Source organism: Eurypyga helias, unplaced genomic scaffold (assembly GCF_000690775.1).
Source record: "Eurypyga helias isolate BGI_N326 unplaced genomic scaffold, ASM69077v1 scaffold17982, whole genome shotgun sequence".
NCBI lineage: Eukaryota > Metazoa > Chordata > Aves > Eurypygiformes > Eurypygidae > Eurypyga > Eurypyga helias.
The window spans coordinates 1-16425 of record NW_010236772.1 but is presented as its reverse complement, the minus strand read 5'-3'; the positions used below and the strand labels follow the sequence as shown (position 1 = coordinate 16425).

The 16425-nt window shown below is 46.4% G+C and overlaps 2 protein-coding genes across 2 annotated transcripts; one reads left to right on the top strand and one right to left on the bottom strand.

Annotated features, from left to right (window-relative positions):
- Positions 1–1152: 1152 nt before the first annotated feature.
- TCP1 (t-complex 1) lies at positions 1153–8189 on the top strand (the record flags this gene model as incomplete). Its single annotated transcript, XM_010147222.1, has 11 exons — positions 1153–1238; positions 2001–2129; positions 2716–2813; positions 3157–3267; positions 3849–4030; positions 4636–4762; positions 5073–5248; positions 5953–6076; positions 6981–7173; positions 7483–7646; positions 7889–8189. Coding segments are annotated over 11 exons (1604 nt in total), but the record flags the coding sequence as incomplete, so codon positions are not given.
- A 186-nt stretch (positions 8190–8375) lies between these two features.
- On the bottom strand, positions 8376–15418 carry ACAT2 (acetyl-CoA acetyltransferase 2). The gene is made up of 7 exons (XM_010147221.1): positions 15227–15418; positions 14280–14397; positions 13348–13491; positions 12100–12222; positions 11187–11341; positions 9168–9278; positions 8376–8604 (listed from the first exon to the last, which is right to left on the bottom strand). Exons 1-7 carry the CDS (start codon positions 15329–15331, stop codon positions 8437–8439), a joined length of 924 nt encoding a protein of 307 aa, XP_010145523.1. The 5' UTR covers positions 15332–15418; the 3' UTR covers positions 8376–8436.
- Positions 15419–16425: the final 1007 nt, after the last annotated feature.

The window sequence follows — 16425 nt, the reverse complement described above, 5'->3', positions numbered from 1 at the left end:
CGGCTCGGTTCCGCCCCGAGCTCGGAGGGCGTTAGCCGGCACGGCCTGCAGCCTGCCCAGGGCCCTGGTGGGAACGGGGCGGCTGGGGAACGTTGCTGCTTCCCAGCGCCGGGAAATGGATTGTTTCGGAAAGTGGGGACCGTCTCAAGATGAGGGTCTTTAACTAGTTCCCAAAAACGTTCCAGGTTTCTCAGGATTTTATTCCAAGTCTTGGGAAAAGGCTGCAAATTCCCAGACTGGTCTAAATTTCTGAGTAGGTAAAAGACAAAAGGAAGAAGCTGAAGACCTGCTTCCCGATGATCGTGAGTGCCTTGCAGTTCTGATGACATTTCAGGCAGAAGAGTTCGAATTAGAATTACCTTAATCCATGGCAGAGAGACTTGATAATGGCGACTCTGATGGTACTAGAGTTAGCCCTGACAAAAAGTCGCCATTACTCCTCCAAAACAAAATAGTTGTATTGTTTCAGGTTCGCAGTGAAGGTCCGAGTTGTCTCTATTCCCATTATACTACCACTTTTTCAATTTCCAGATTAAGTGGCTATGCTTGTGGGATAGAGAAAAACTTGCCACGGTCTGAAGGAAAAGGTTGGGTGTATCTTTTTCCTATATGAAGTTGGCAGAACATCCTTTAAACAAGCTGTTATGTTAGAGGTTTCGTGTTACTTCAGTAGTGACTAAAAGGTCGCTTTTCACTTTATTGACTTAGTTACAGGAGAGTGTTCTGTTTCAGTCACAGACCTGAGCAGGGCAAGAAGGTCTGTTACTAGTTAATATGTGGTGATACCGTTATTCTGTAACCGTCTAGAACTGGGGAGTAAATCAGAGTGAAGTTTCGTGGCATGACTTGCTGCTGCAGACGGGGTGCTGCCCACCTCTGCTAAGTTACACGGTACTCTCCTGACCTCAGTATTGCTCTCCATCTGAACACGGTTCTTGTTCTGATGGGTTAGTTTTGCCAGGTTAGTCAACGGAACCACCTTGAGGAGGAGAGTGAGGTTTGGCACAGATGATTTATTTTTTTAGTAGCAGCGAGCCATTGCTAGCTCAGCGAGGCTGAAACCTAATCCTAAATGAGGTCACTTTGTCTCAATTTGTAAATCTCAGTTACCTTAAAGTTGGAAAGATAACTGGTTTTCTTTTATTTATTCAGTTACTGCTGCATCTGCTATTGCCAACATTGTGAAGAGTTCTCTTGGGCCAGTTGGTCTGGATAAGATGTTGGTGGATGATATTGGGGTAAGTAAGCTTTACTTAGGTGTCAGGAGGACTTGTGTTCCTGCGCCAGGGTGCTTCCCCTTAGTCCACTTCGTGGGTCTGATGTGTGCATTCCTATTTTTCCCATGGTTCTGAGAGGGGGTGGGAGGAGAACTCCACTAAAACTGAGCATGCTATCTTTCAGGTAATGTATGCTACATCATTTTGATTCAGTCTAGTACTGTGGTTTATGTAGGACAGTTGTCTCCTTTCGTTGTTCCCGTCACCACCTAGAAGTCTCGGGCAAATTAGCAGGAGTAAATACCTCCGTCACAGTCCGGCCTCGTGTTGGTGTTGACCTGGTCTCAACATTAGGAGAAATAACAAGAAAGAGTTCATATAAACCCATAACAACTTCAAAACAGTATTTCATATTAAAAATGTTTCGAGCAAATGGGGAAAGTTTGGTGCTTTACAGGCTGTTGTAATAACATGCTTTATTAGGGGGTAGTCACTGCACCACTACTACTCTGGTACGTGCAAAATCTTTGATTAGTTCCTGTGACAAAAAGACTTCTGATAAAAGGAAACCAGGGCAGGTTGTGCCTTGGTAACATTTATGTTGTTAGACTGGGACTCCTGATTTAAAAGAAGTAATAAACATTTGGCATAAAAAGATTATCTTTGTGAATGTCCATGACATAATTAATTTAAGTCATTAACTCCCTGAAACACAGCAGTAAAAAAAAAAAGCCCCGAATAGGAACGTGCTATTAACATTAATATTTGCTTTTGGAAAATCAGGATGTGACCATTACTAATGATGGTGCCACCATTCTGAAACTGCTGGAAGTGGAACATCCGGCTGCGAAAGTTCTTTGTGAGCTGGCAGACCTGCAAGACAAAGAAGTCGGTGATGGGACCACCTCAGTGGTATGTGGGAAGGTTTTTTTACAGGCAGATACACCAAAAGTCAGCATTTATGACAGTGTGGCTTTTGATTTATCCATTATGAATCGTGCTGTAGCGTGGATCGACTGTACAGAATGAAAACCCTGGTGGTTGGCTGAACATAAACAGCTTCTTTAAAGTAGGTTACTGAATAAAGAACTGGGGTTAGATGCTAGTTTTCTCCTGCAGCTGGTGCTCTGGAATGGAAATTGAGTGAATGAAAATCATGAAAACTGCAGTTTTTATTATTTTTTCATTTCTCGAAGCTTGAGGATGGATTCTGAATTGAGGTTCTTCATTTTTAACAGCCATGACAAGTTAGTGTTAGGACTAACAGGGATGCTGAGTGTTGGAAATTTGCCCGAGACTTGACAACATGGGGGATTGGGAAGGGTGGAATCAGGTGGCTTTTACATAATGTCAGAAACTATAATTCTAGGTTGCAGGTATTTGTTTCCACTGAGCAGACATTGGACAACTATTTGTAATTCTACTTTCAACTTAGTGGCAACAGGTAGTTGTTTTGCTTGTATGGAATAACTGTGTTTTGTGTTTGAATTGCAAACAGGTAATTATCGCTGCAGAACTTCTAAAAAACGCAGACGAGCTTGTGGAGCAGAAAATTCATCCTACCTCCATTATTGGTGGATACCGACTTGCTTGCAAGTAAGAAACCAATGAGGTTGAAGTACATTGCATTTTTTGAAGGTACAAGGACCGCATGCTTTTTGTTCATTGCTGTATTTGTGACTGCACCAGTGCAGCCTGCTTGGCGCAGCATGGAAACAGCGGTTTGGTTTGGGTGTGTGTTCGGGGCTTTTTTGTTGTTTTGGATTTTTTTTTTTTAATTTCTGTGGTCCCACATTAAAATGTCACCTTACTATCCTAGGAGATGAACTGATTCCATCCCTGTATTCTTTGAGATAACCTCTAGAGGGACTGAAAACATGTAAGGTTTTTGTCTTTGTGGGGGTGGAACTCTTTACCGGTGTTTGTCTTTATCCTACAGGGAAGCCGTTCGCTACATGAATGAAAATCTTACTATTAACACAGATGAATTAGGCAGGGAGTGCCTAATTAATGCTGCTAAAACATCAATGTCCTCTAAAATTATAGGAATGTATCCTTTGATATGATCAAGTTATTTAAGTGATAGATTGGAGAGCTCGAGTAGCAGGGCTGGTTTCCTTTGAAGCAGTTTTTCTGAGCAGGGTGTAGTATTCAGTCTGTCACTTACAACAGGGGTGTGAAAAACGTTTCACAGATACTGTTGTCTGGGATGGGAGAACATGTTCAGGCTTCTCAGTTTCAACTGTGTATTGTTTCCTTTGGACGTGTTGGACTAGATAAGGAATTGTGTGAATGTGTTACAGAAGTCAAGTACGAAGAGGAAAGAAGATTGCGTTTTACTTCATAGTCCTAGAAAAACCTGCATTTTTAGCCTTTGTGCTCCCAAGGGAATACAGACTGACCATAGGGCTAATTTTGTTTAGGAAGATGCAGGCATTGCACTAGCCTGTCCTGATTTTCTCAGCTTTAAGAATTACTCATTCCTTTAAGGGAATAGTAGAGAGAGCTAGCGCTTCCCTACCTGTCTGGAGTTCTTTTTTGGGAAACAGTTTTTGAGCTCTTAGTGACTTTTTTTTTTTTTAAACATAATCCAAGCTTTCTTCTTCAGTTTTAACCTTAACAGCATTTTAGTGATGGTGATTTCTTTGCTAATATGGTGGTGGATGCTGTGCTGGCAGTGAAATACACAGACCAGAAGGGTCAGGCTCGGTATCCCATCAGCTCAGTTAACATTCTGAAGGCACACGGCCGCAGCCAGAAAGAGAGCATACTTGTCAACGGTTACGCTTTGAACTGTGTGGTGGGCTCGCAGGGTAAGAACACACTATGTTTTACAAAGCCTTGGTGTGAACTCAGTCCTCTTAACGTCTTTCTGCGTGGATCCTCTTACTGACCGCATTAGTTGTAAATGGCATGGGTTTTCAATTCCACAACAATCGAACAAGAACACAAGAAAAGCTTAACCACTTCAGCAGCAGTTTCTAGGCTAGCGTCTGCCAGCTGGTGGTGATCCACTAAGTGTTGGTAAGGTACAGTAGTTTCCCTAGCTCGGTATCGGGGTCGTAACTCTGCGATCTGGAACGTGAATGCCTCCGTGGTGAGGAGCCAGTGTGTGTAGGGAACTGCTACATTTAGCAGAGCTGCGCCGTGAGTAGGTAACTTGAAGGGTGCAAGACTGACGGGTCAGCTTTGCGTGGGTGTTTGCATTTTGGGGATGGGGTCTGTAAAAAGGGAACAGAGGTTATAGTAGAGTTTTGGCAGTCTTTGTTAGCGTTCTTCTGTACTAGGGCAGAACTGGAGGCAGAGAAGCAAAACGGAAATCTGAAATGTGAAAGTAGCATCAGTTCTCATCTTCACTGCTAACTTGATGTTACATTAGCTCAGTTTGACAAAACCCCTTTTATTATTCTCTCGTCAGGGATGACCAAGAGAATAGTTAATGCAAAGATTGCGTGCCTTGACTTCAGCCTGCAGAAAGCCAAAATGAAGCTTGGCGTTCAGGTGGTTATCTCCGACCCTGAGAAGCTGGACCAGATAAGGCAGAGGTGTGTGGAAGCTTGAGTAACTGAGACGGTGGGGTTTCACAGTCTCTTCAGTCGAGGTGGCTCGATGTCATTTTGGCTGAGCACAGGAGGTAAAAATGTTATAAAATTTAACATTTGCCAACAATACCAAATGTTAATGATAAAAGTCTTCGCTTCTGGAGGCAGAACTGCTGCCAAGTTGGTTTTCAAGAAATCCAGGTGTGTCTGTGCCATAGTTCATTCTGCTTGCGGAGCTCTGCATTAAGATTTCACGAAATGGGTTGACAGAATGTGGTTGCAGACATCTATAACTTTGACTTTATCCTTGCAGAGAATCAGATATTACCAAAGAAAGGATCCAGAAGATCTTGGCCACTGGTGCCAATGTTATTCTCACCACTGGAGGCATTGATGATATGTGTCTGAAATACTTTGTTGGTGCTGGTGCTATGGCAGTACGAAGGGTTGTAAAAAAGGACCTGAAGCGGATTGCTAAGGTTTCTGGAGGTATGCATATATATAAAGATACCGCTTTGGGGGTTTTTGTCTATCTGTCGTCTTAAAATTTACGTAAAAGCTGGGTTTAGGGTATTAGTAGCTAATTTTTGAAACGTGGCTTCTTAACATGCAGGCTGTGCGAGGAGAGGGTGGGTAGAGCTGAGCCACTCTTGTTAGGTTTTAACTTCACTGTTGCTTTTAAGTGCCCATTCTCTCAAAGTGGATGAGTACCCTAAGAGTTTGCTGAAGGTTTACATTGGGGGGAAAAATGCTGCCTTGTACTGAGAAATACTCTCTTCTTGTGGAAATGGGAGCTAGAATTCTGTATTTAGAAGTCTTTGTTAAGCACACATTCATAAGCCTCTGGAGAGTTTAGATAGGAGTCTTCATTTGTTTGAATTAAGTCATTAAAATGCATTCTGAATAAAATCCTGGTCTTACACAGGTTTTACTTGCAAGAAAGCATTTTCATTATGGCAAAGCACAGGAACTTGTACTAACTGTGGAAAACAAAGTGATGTACATTTTGAGCAAAATGAGGAGTACTGATTATAAACTCTGGAATACTGAATTGCTACCTGAGAAGTAGGAGTGCTGTTGAATTTAAGAAAAACCTGCTTTTATTTCTGTTCTTCGTTCTGTGTGCCTGTTCTGGAAAGTTGGCAGAGGATGTGCTGGAATTGCGTGCTAATTCGCTTCTTCGTTTGTTACAGCAACCATATGTTCAACCCTGGCAAACCTTGAGGGTGAGGAGAGCTTTGAGGCATTAATGCTGGGACAGGCAGAAGAGGTGATTCAAGAGAGAATCTGTGATGATGAGCTGATTTTAATCAAGAAGTAAGGATCTTTTTTTTTTTTTTTTTTTTAAAAAACACTCGTGTTTGTGTATGCTTTCTGCAAGTTTGAGAGAAAATGCCATTCATTAACTTCCATGCCATCTCAGTGGTGTGAGTAGTTATGCACATGGGAAAGAGGATACAAGTCTGCTGCTAGTTAGAGGTGAAAGCCTTGGTATTTCATCTCATCTGCTGGGGCTGGACACCTGTTTTCATCAGCCATAATGTATGAGACAACCAGATTGCTAGACAGGCTTAGAAAAATCTGGTTCATTTTACTGTTTACAATTTTATTGTTTACAATGAAATGGTGTGACGTTGCTAGGGCCATTATTACAGCATTCATACCGCGTTCTTTTACCTGGTTTTTAGTCGTGTGGGCACACTGGCTTCCCTGACAGTCAGCAAAGGGAAATAGGTACCACCTGAGCAAGGAGGTGCAAGCTAGGTCTTGCCATTTGTCATGGTTGGCAGGGATTACTTGGGCTGGTCTCATTCAGTCATTCGCTGGGTTCGATGAAACACTGTTAAAAGGGGGTGGGTTTTATGGTCGGTTGTTTTTTTCATGGGTAAGAAAAGCAATGATTACTAACTGTCCACACATGTGGGATTTGTGTACGCCACTTGGTGCCTGATTACATTTTCCCATTACTGGATGGGAAAACATCTTCTGTCGCACTTCCGTCAGGTAGCTCTCTTTGAAAGACTAAAGCTCAGACTGAGTTCTTGCTTACCTGAAATCAGAATAGTGACTCCCCAAGTTACAGGGTACCTATCCTGCGAGGGTACACAGCAGTGTCAGAAGAACCAGGCTCAACTGAACTCGGCCTTAGAAGGTAAAGTTTAGCAAGAAGAGTTTTAGTTCCTGTACTGTAGCTGACTTCCCTATTCCCTTTTTTTTCCAGCACAAAGGCTCGTACTTCAGCATCGATTATCTTACGAGGAGCCAACGACTTCATGTGCGATGAAATGGAACGCTCCATCCACGATGCGCTCTGTGTGGTTAAACGGGTATTGGAATCCAAGTCTGTTGTCCCGGGAGGCGGCGCTGTAGAGGCGGCGCTTTCAATATACCTTGAAAATTATGCGACCAGCATGGTGAGTCTCGCACGAAGAACTAACGGCGTGTATGGGTTTGGCTAGGACAATGGGAATTCTCCAGCATTTGTTTTCTTCTACTAGAAGTTGGTTCCGTGGTTCATGGAAACCTAATTATCGTCCAGAATGGAAGATGCTCCTTTAAACTGGAGGAGAGGAGTTACTCTGATAATTAGTCTGTGTGCTTCTTTGGCCTAAAAATAGGTTTTGCCTGTGAAAGCCCCTACCTACTATTGACACTCTGGATCAGGGCTGTATTTTTCTTCATTTGTTGCAGCATTTGGTTTAAAAACTTCTCTCTCTTTGTAGGGATCCCGTGAACAACTTGCAATAGCAGAATTTGCAAGATCCCTCTTAGTAATTCCAAACACGTTGGCAGTAAACGCCGCTCAGGATGCGACGGATCTTGTTGCGAAGCTGAGGGCTTTCCACAACGAGGCTCAGGTTAACCCAGATCGCAAGAACCTGAAATGGCAAGTCTCTCTCCCCAGGAAGGCTGTTGGGTGGGAAGTGGGTTGGTGACTTCCATGGCAAAGGGTCCTGCCAGTTCACAGAACCGTGACTTGTGTGCAAAAGGGCATGGGTTATCCCTGAGCTTTCCTCCCTCTGCCCTTCCGTCCTGTGACTGCGTTGCCGGGACCTCGTAGCAGTGAAACTCCCACCTCGGTTCCTGCTTTTTCTACCTCTCCCTCTGACCGTATTCCTTCTCTTTCAGGATTGGTCTTGACTTGATCAACGGCAAACCCCGTGACAACAAGCAAGCCGGCGTCCTTGAACCGACCATAGTCAAAACTAAGAGCCTGAAGTTTGCAACAGAGGCTGCCATCACTATTCTTCGGATTGATGATCTTATTAAACTGCACCCGGAAACTAAAGAGGAGAGGGGGTGCTACGAGGATGCAGTTCACTCTGGAGCACTTGAAGGATAACTTAGGGTTTATTTATCTTTGCCTAACCTACACTTCCCACTCTTGTAGTTAAAACGTTAATAAAACAGGTGGTTGAATGCTGCTGCTGTTCTCTTGTGAGCAAACTACTCTTTGCCGGCGAGGTTGGTCCTTGCACCAAGAACTTAAGCTCTTGTGCGTGCGTTAACAACCAGAGTGGCTGCACCAGCCGCTCTTCTGCCAGGGGAATGCATGGCAACAAGTAATGGATAGTTTCGTTTATGGCAAAACGAACAAAATGTTAAGCTTTGTGATGGCAGATTTATTAGTAAATGGTTTCAAAGCTGGTTAGCACCCGCCCTTTATTCATTCCCCTTCATCTCTCGACACACATGGCTATTCCCATTCCTCCTCCTATACAGAGCGCGGCAACGCCCCGTTTCCCGCCTGTGCGTTCCAGCGCGTGTAGAAGAGTAACAAGGATGCGACAGCCGGAGGCGCCGAGAGGGTGGCCAAGGGCGATAGCTCCTCCTTGGATGTTAATCTTAAAGAAAAAAGTAAGAGAGGGTCAAGTCAAGAAACGGTTTCAGTAGCCGAGTTTCAGCACGAACTGCTTCGCGGTTGCAGCCCCTGACGTCAGTAAGCCTGGAACCACTGCCAGCGTTTCAAGGAGAAATCGAACGTGGATGCAACAGCTGTGCAACTGGTGTGTCTGCTGAAAGGGATCCTCTTGGCTCCGAGGGTGACTGAGGTGGATAGAGGGAGGGGAGAGTAATGCCCGTGCATTGGCTGTGGCTAGAAGAACGAGTACTGTGGCGAACGCCCAGCAGCAGGCTGAGCTGCTCAAGTTAAGGGCGGGTGGGCTCTGGCAGTACCTAGAGCGGCGTGGGCACCTGTGGGGATGAAGCTGCAGCCTGTTCAGGGGGGAGCCATGTGCCTGCTAGCACGGCAAGCCTGCAGCCTAAGGAAACGCCTGCTCCGGTTCCCATCCTTTTCGCCTGGGGCAAAGCGATTGCGAAGGGACTGGTCACGCCTCCACGCTCAGCTTGGTGGAATGGAACAAATCTGAAGCACAGGAGGCACTCGAACTTGGAATGCATTCCTTACCTTCTCTGGGTTTACTTTCAGTTCCTTTGCTATCGCAACAGACTGTGATGCAAAGGCTTCGTTAATTTCAAACAGGTCAACTTGGTCCAGAGTCCAGCTGGCTTTGTCAATCTGAGAAAAACAACGAACAGGCGTTACCCCTCGGGTTTCCCTCAGCGCCGGAGGAAGACTCAGAGCGGGCGACATGAAGCCACCGCTTCTCAAGAGCTAAAGGAAACCTGCTTTTATAGCCAGGGTTGATGATGGAATTCTTGCAGCCAACAGACACAGCTTCGGTGTCGGTACACTGTGCTGGAGGCTCTTAGAAAACGCACCTGGTGGTGGTGCTGCGGCTGTGGGAACTGACCCGTATGTGGTGCCCTGCACAGAACAAGTGCTGTTTTCTGAAGTGGGCTTTAATGGGCAAAAAGCAAGTGTTTCGGGACGCTAGTCTGATTTCCGTTAGAGCCTGCCTGCTGAATACAGATCATCACACAGGAAGTGGTGACCGTTAGCGCTGGGCTGTCAGTGTAATTTGGTCTCTCCTGCCTTCGAGTTGAAAGATGCCACTTGAAGCTTTCCACGGGCGGCTGCTTTGGAAGACGGTTTGGCTCAGGTGTTCACATGGCGAAACTCCTGCAGTGCAGTTTCCCACCTGGGAACAGGCTCAGGCACGTTTCGCAGCCTGACACTTCCAGTCCCGCTCACCCCGTTTCCAACAGCAGCGCACCCGCAGCAGTGCTGTCCGACAGCTGGCCAGGCTGGTGCCTCTCTCTGCCTGCAGTCGAGGAGCGGGGCCTCTTTCTACTGGGTGTTACAGAGACAGCGTGGAAGCCGTTCACCTTAGGGGAAAGCTCTTCCCACGATTCACTGTGTTGTTGCAACACTAAAACGTGTGGCCTAGTCGTTCTCCTACTGTAGGGTGCTACTGTGATGTTCTGAGGAGAGAAACTGAAAATAAATGGAGCGAGCGAAGCGTTTGATAACATCCAAAGTTTACATTAAGCAGAAGCGTGCCCTTTTTCAGAGTACCTACGAAATCATAGGTGCGGTTAAATACAGCCTGTCTGTCCTACAGTTTAACCTGAAAATGTGTACTTGCGTACATCACTAGCATTCTTGATTAAAAAGAACAGTTTGAGATCTGGTAAGAAAAGCTTCGGCATTGCACAATCTTCCCGTTAAAAGCCACAGAGATGGGTCGAGTTCAAGTCAGGCGCAGGCACTGCTCGGACATTTCAGAGGTGAGCCACTTTACACAGTATAAGTACAGTCAGGAAGGAACAGGAAAGCAAATCTATCCCTGTTGGCCGTACAAGAGCTTGCTGCACGCTCGGTTTCGTAGCTCAGTTTTAGCAAGTGATTAGCAGGGGTTGCTGTGGGCCACACCAGCGTTGGCCAGCAGCGTGATGCCACAGGCGCTGCTCGCTCCGGGCATGTCATGGGAGAGCCTTGTCCCGGGGCCTGAACGCGCAGCGCATCCGTGGGTGCAGCAGTGGCGCGGGCACACTAGATGTGGTGCTGGAGTGTGCCGCCTTGTTCCGTCCGAAAGTCGCCCACTTCGCACGCTCCAACCCAACACGGAGGGCACCCTCATGTTTGCTACAGCAGGAGCGCTCACTGGCCCTTCTCGGTGCTGGCCTATTGCAGTCTGGCTGTGATCTGAAAATTAACCTGGCCAGACAGCTTCAGAGCCAGACTGGGGCGGAGACAAATCATCCCCAAACTGGGTTAGCGTATGCATCCGTCAAATCTGGTCTTTAGCCTCCTAGGTTATCTGGGTGGCCTTTCACAAACCTGACTGGTTGATGTTCTGAACTCCATTCACACACCTACGCTTTTTCCCCTTTCCAGCAAGTAGGCACTAGCCCAACAGCACCAGAAATCTTACTCTTACACACCCTCCACTCTTCTAAGTCTTGTTTACACTTGGCTTACTTCTTCAACTAAGTTTCTCTTACAATACAGAAAAACCAAAACATGGCCAGAAAATAAAAGGGATTACATGCAAGAGTTTTTAAATAATAGGTAATTACTTACAGCTTGCTTTATTGCTGAAACGGGCCCCACTCCCATTATAGATGGATCTATGCCTGTCTGAGCCCAAGATACAATCCGAGCCAAAGGCATAAGACCTCTCCTAGCAGCTTCCGATTTCTTCATCAGAATTACGGCTGCAGCTCCATCATTTATACCTGTGGAATGACAAACAGATTGTACGTTAAAAAAAAAAACCAAAAAAAACCAACCAAACATCCCCTTTTCTGGTTTTTGGGGTTTTTTTATGGCCTTTTACCATACCACCTTTCCCTGCTCGCTTAAGATCACAATCTAGACAAAACAAACAAACAAACAAAAAAAAGCCAAATCTTTTCTTGGTTTAGGTCAGTATTTTTTTCAGATCAGCCAAGTCTGACCCCCGATACAAGCCCTTGAATAGGGCAACACCTGTACTGCCGTAAACAGGACCCGTTCGTGGTTTCTACTCTGAAAGCAGCAGGTGGAAGGGTTGGGACACAATCTGAAGAAGGAGCACATCAGATTTAGTAGGTGGACTTCGGAAGAGGCAGCATAAGGACCAAGGAGGAAATTTCAAAGCTGTCTGCGGCCGGAGAGTTAGACGTGAATTGTTATGTTTTCCTTTGTCCAGACCTGCAGTATTACAAACTGCTAGGCAGCTGGTTTTAAAACAAGAGGATGTTCCAGGCTATCAAATATTGCTGGTTTTGTCCAAACACTTGGATTGCTTCGTAGAAAGCAAGCAAACAAAAGACGACTCACCTGTGAGGACACCCTCCACCACAGTTACACTGGAGTTCCACCTATGCTGTCAAACTCACTTTCTGCCAGATACGTTCGGCAGTAACCGCAGCGCAGCCGGACCCCTCGCGGGGACCCCGCCTTGAGCCACCAGCAGCTGCTGTTGGCTGCGGTTTTCACCAGACAGACCAACCTGAAGCATTAGCCGCCGTTACTGTCCCCGTTCCGTCCGTCAGGAAACACGGCTTCAACTTTGCCATTGTTTCCAAGTTGCTCCCATGCCGAGGGTGTTCATCGGTTTTAACCTCCACAGGACCTGAAAAAACAGAGCGGCAGACTTGCAGGAGGGTCCGATCGGACACAGTTATCTTGAGCAGAAAACTGGCCCGAACAGCAGGCTGATAGGAAGAGACAGCGTGTTCCTTTTAACCAGCAAGCCGTTCTGTCGGAGACAGCTTCCCTGCCCCAGCCATTTGCTACAGCTCCCTCCAGCTGCCCCTAGCAGGACAGGCAGCTGGGTTTTCCACGACAAACACTAACAACTGAAACACCACCTAGTCGTAGAAGAGCAGATCCTGTTCTTGCCGTTCCTCTTTTCGCAAAGAATAGTCAAGTGTCATTAAATATTATTATCTAACCTGCTACCAGGATTAGCCCTTCTTTAGTCTGTAACCAACCTAATGCCAGAGCTCTTCCCACAGGGTCTGTTCAATGCAAATGCTGAACCACTGATTCTTGATTTCTGTGTGGCAAATGCAGCTCTTGCACCCACCTCACAAGGAGCTGGGTAATACCACTCCTGCTCTAGAAACAGACCTCTGGGTCAAGCACCGTAACAGGGACATTAACAGGCCTAACAGACCTAAAGACAAACATACCCAATACATGTAACCTGACTGGGTTCCGTAACGCGTAACCCTAACAATCATAGAACCACAGAACAGTTTGGGTGGGAAGGGACCTTAAAGATCATCTAGTTCCAACCCCCCTGCCATGGGCAGGGACACCTTCCACTAGACCAGGTTGCTCAAAGCCTCATCCAGCCTGGCCTGTCTTCACTGCTTATTTCACTAGGTGGGCAAGGTTTGCCAGACCAACGTGACTGATTTAAGTTTAGTGCAGCAGGAGTCAAGTGAAACAAAAATGCCGATTTTGTTCCCACACCCGAGCCTGCGTTAAATCAGTGGTTTGGCTGGGTAGTAAATACATCCCCAGTAAAACAGACAGTATTTTCAGAGAGCTACATTTAGATATTCCACATTTGCATTGGTTCTCTCTTATTTCAAAAAAATAACTAGTGCAAGTTGGAAAAGAGAGCAACAGGCTGCATGCTTACAGAACAGCTTACGGAAAAGACTGTATAACCAGGAAACCATCCACTGATCATAGCAGAAAACAGGTTTTTCTTTAAAATCAGCTCTCATTATCCGTCCACACTTACCTTTTTTAGAAGGTACAAGAACAGGAACAATTTCTTTTGTAAAATACCCAGCTTTCTGTGCGGCCTCTGCCCTGGTTTGTGACTGTACAGCAAACCGGTCTTGTTCCCCTCTGCTGACTTGCCACTGATTGGCCACATTTTCAGCTGAAATCGGAAGAAAATGCAAATTGCCACCAGGAAGTGCTAAAATTCTAAGCTGTAGAACTGTAAGCACAAAGGTAGTCATCGATGTTTGCTGCAGCAAGCAGATAAGCTTGTTGAGCAGTTTTCATTCTGATTTCCTCGTCTGGTTTGCTCATGATTCTTTACTTTCTTCTGAGGGTGAAAGCTCCTGTGTGGGATCTCCTCCCTTGACGGTGTATCAACTTAAACACAAAGGCAAGCAAACTTCCCTAGTTTTCTGCTTCTCTGGATTATTATGCTCAGATCTCTCCACAGCTACTTCAGAGGAGGGAACAGTTCTGCAGTGAGTCTGTTTCATAAGCAGGATCTGAAAAAGCAGTTGGCTGACTGTCCCACCTGGGATGCAATAACCTGAAGTTGCAGAACCATGTGTATTCACAGTACACTTTACGTAATTACACACACACACACACCCTGCCCCGACTGTAAATCTGTGCTGCTGAATGCTTCAGTTACATACAGGGATTATTTTGTTTATTTTTCCTGAAATTAAATTGCTCGGGTGCAAAAGAGATGCAGGGAGATTAGCTCAGACAGGAAAACAAACAAACAAACAAACAGTAGCTTACAAACAAAGCAGAAAATGCCTTTAATGCCTTTCAATATTAGGGATTTCTTTCTTTTACACAACTACAACCTAAGGACAGCTTGAAACACCTTATCTGAAACTTCAGATTTCTGATACTTCCTATCAGTGAATTCTTAACCCCTCCCTCAACCACTTAATTTTCTGGACTGTCACCACTTACCTGTGATACCCATATGATACTGATAAAAAGCATCTGTAAGGCCATCAAGGATTATAGTGTCCTGCAAGGAAGCCTCTCCCATTTTCACCCCAGCTCGCATGTGAATGACATGAGGAGCCTGCAAAAAGGTATTTCAAAAGGAGTTAGACGTTCTGTATGTCCAGTGCACAGTACAGACAGACAGCTGAAGAGACAGACCCCCTGCCTTGCAGCTGCAGGTAGCTACCCCAAATCCCGGCAGTCCCCCCGGCCGTGCGCTCTGTCTGTCCCTCCGGAGTCTGCCAGCTGGCATGCTGTGTTTGGCCTGTGCCTTTCCTAGCAGTAGGTCACCAGGCACCAAATGTTTTCTCTCCAGAGATCGAATCAATGGTACCTGGAGCCATACGGCCATGGGTCCCCCATCCTACCAGCCTGCTTTAGGTGGTTCCCGATCGCGCTCTACTGCCAGTCAACACAGGCATCACTCTCAGCATGGGCAGCTTGCGAGCCCCGGCAGAGGAGGCTGCTCCCTTCTTAGGGGTCAGATCACTAGCCCAGCGCCATTCCTCAATACAGCCTTGGGCTGAAAACCTTGAAATGTAAGCCCTTTCCTTCCTTTCCAAGCTCAAATTGCTTGGCAAAGAGTAATGTTTCCAGTTATACCTTCTCTGGGCTTCTTGCAACGCAAAACAGCCTATCTGCTGCTGGCTGTCACAAGCAAATCATTCACCGGCACAGGGCTAGACGGAAATTAAACTTTTAAATTTCTGTGTTTGCATGGCACCTTTTCAGTGGCTGCAGCATGAGGTCAATCGCTGCTGGAGTCAATTGCTGCATGGTAAATTCATTCCCAAGTGCAGAAACCGAAGGTCCTCTTTGAGTCTGCTGCTGGTGTGTTAGCCCCGAAGCGCAGCATTCCAACACAACTTAATGCTGTTGGCTCAGCACAGCGCGACCGATTGCTTTACCTTGCTCATACTTTCCATGCCTCCCGCGACCACGATGCTGGACTCTCCCGTCAGTATGGACTGCGCAGCCAGACATACCGCTTTCAAGCCTGACCCGCAGATCATCTGGCAGCTCCAGGCGGGCACGGAGTAAGGGATGCCCGCAGCAACACTCGCCTGCCGGACGGGGTTCTGGCCGGCACCTGCAGGAACAGGCAGCGTTTTTCCTTCGTTCTTGAAAAACCAATGTTGGCCTCGGCACTTTTCACAAGGGATACCCCAATTCCACCAAAATTTAGAGCTTGCTCCTATTTTCACTTGGTAAACAGAGAAGTTCCCAGCACTGATCAATAAAATATCAACAAGATCAGGGACTTGCTACTGATAGTTTCATAGCTGCAACTCTGCTTTTGATGGAAGGCCAGAAGAAACACCACATTAGCACTAGCCTGTGGCACGTGTGTGAGACGAGGGCGTGCTGAAACGGTTACTTGCCAAAGGGTTTCTTTTTGACATCTCCCATACATCGCAAACGGACAATGTTCCCTAAAAGTTCCCATGAAAACCAAAAGCCCAGTTAGGCAAGGACAGTCCCGAAAGCTTCCGTTCTTTGTTGTAACCCTGACGGAGAGACTAGGAACACTACATTCAAAGGAAACACTCTTCATCTGCATTACCCCGGGCCAAAGTAATGCCAGCTCTTTAACTGCAAAGAAATGGACGAGGGAGAGCGCATCACTCAGGGAGCTAAAAACCTACAGGAATAGGGATCAGCTTTAAGTAAGGCAGAAATCTTTATTTCCTTTATTTTCTTCCTCCATCTTTTAACATACAAACCTGACCTATGACTCTGCCGATTAAACATTACCCTGGAAAAAGCAGGGGGCCATTAAAAACAAACAATTCCCTATCAGCCGCGTTTTCATTAAATCGAACTATTCCTCCCCAAGCAAGCGGCATCCCGGATCCTGATGGCCACTGGCCATCAGGATGGCCATCAGCATGGCCACTGGCGATGCTACGTGTGCCAGAGGAGACGAGCGACCTGAGCGAGGGGATGCTGTAACAAGGGAAAGGGACCGACTTTCACACGCTGTTAGCTACTTAAGAGACCTAAACTGCTCCCCCCACACTCCCGGCGACGGGTTGGGTGCCCCAGAGCGTGCGGCGAGGCGGCCAGGGCGCCGCTCGAGGCCTTTGTCGCCCCACCACGCTGGACC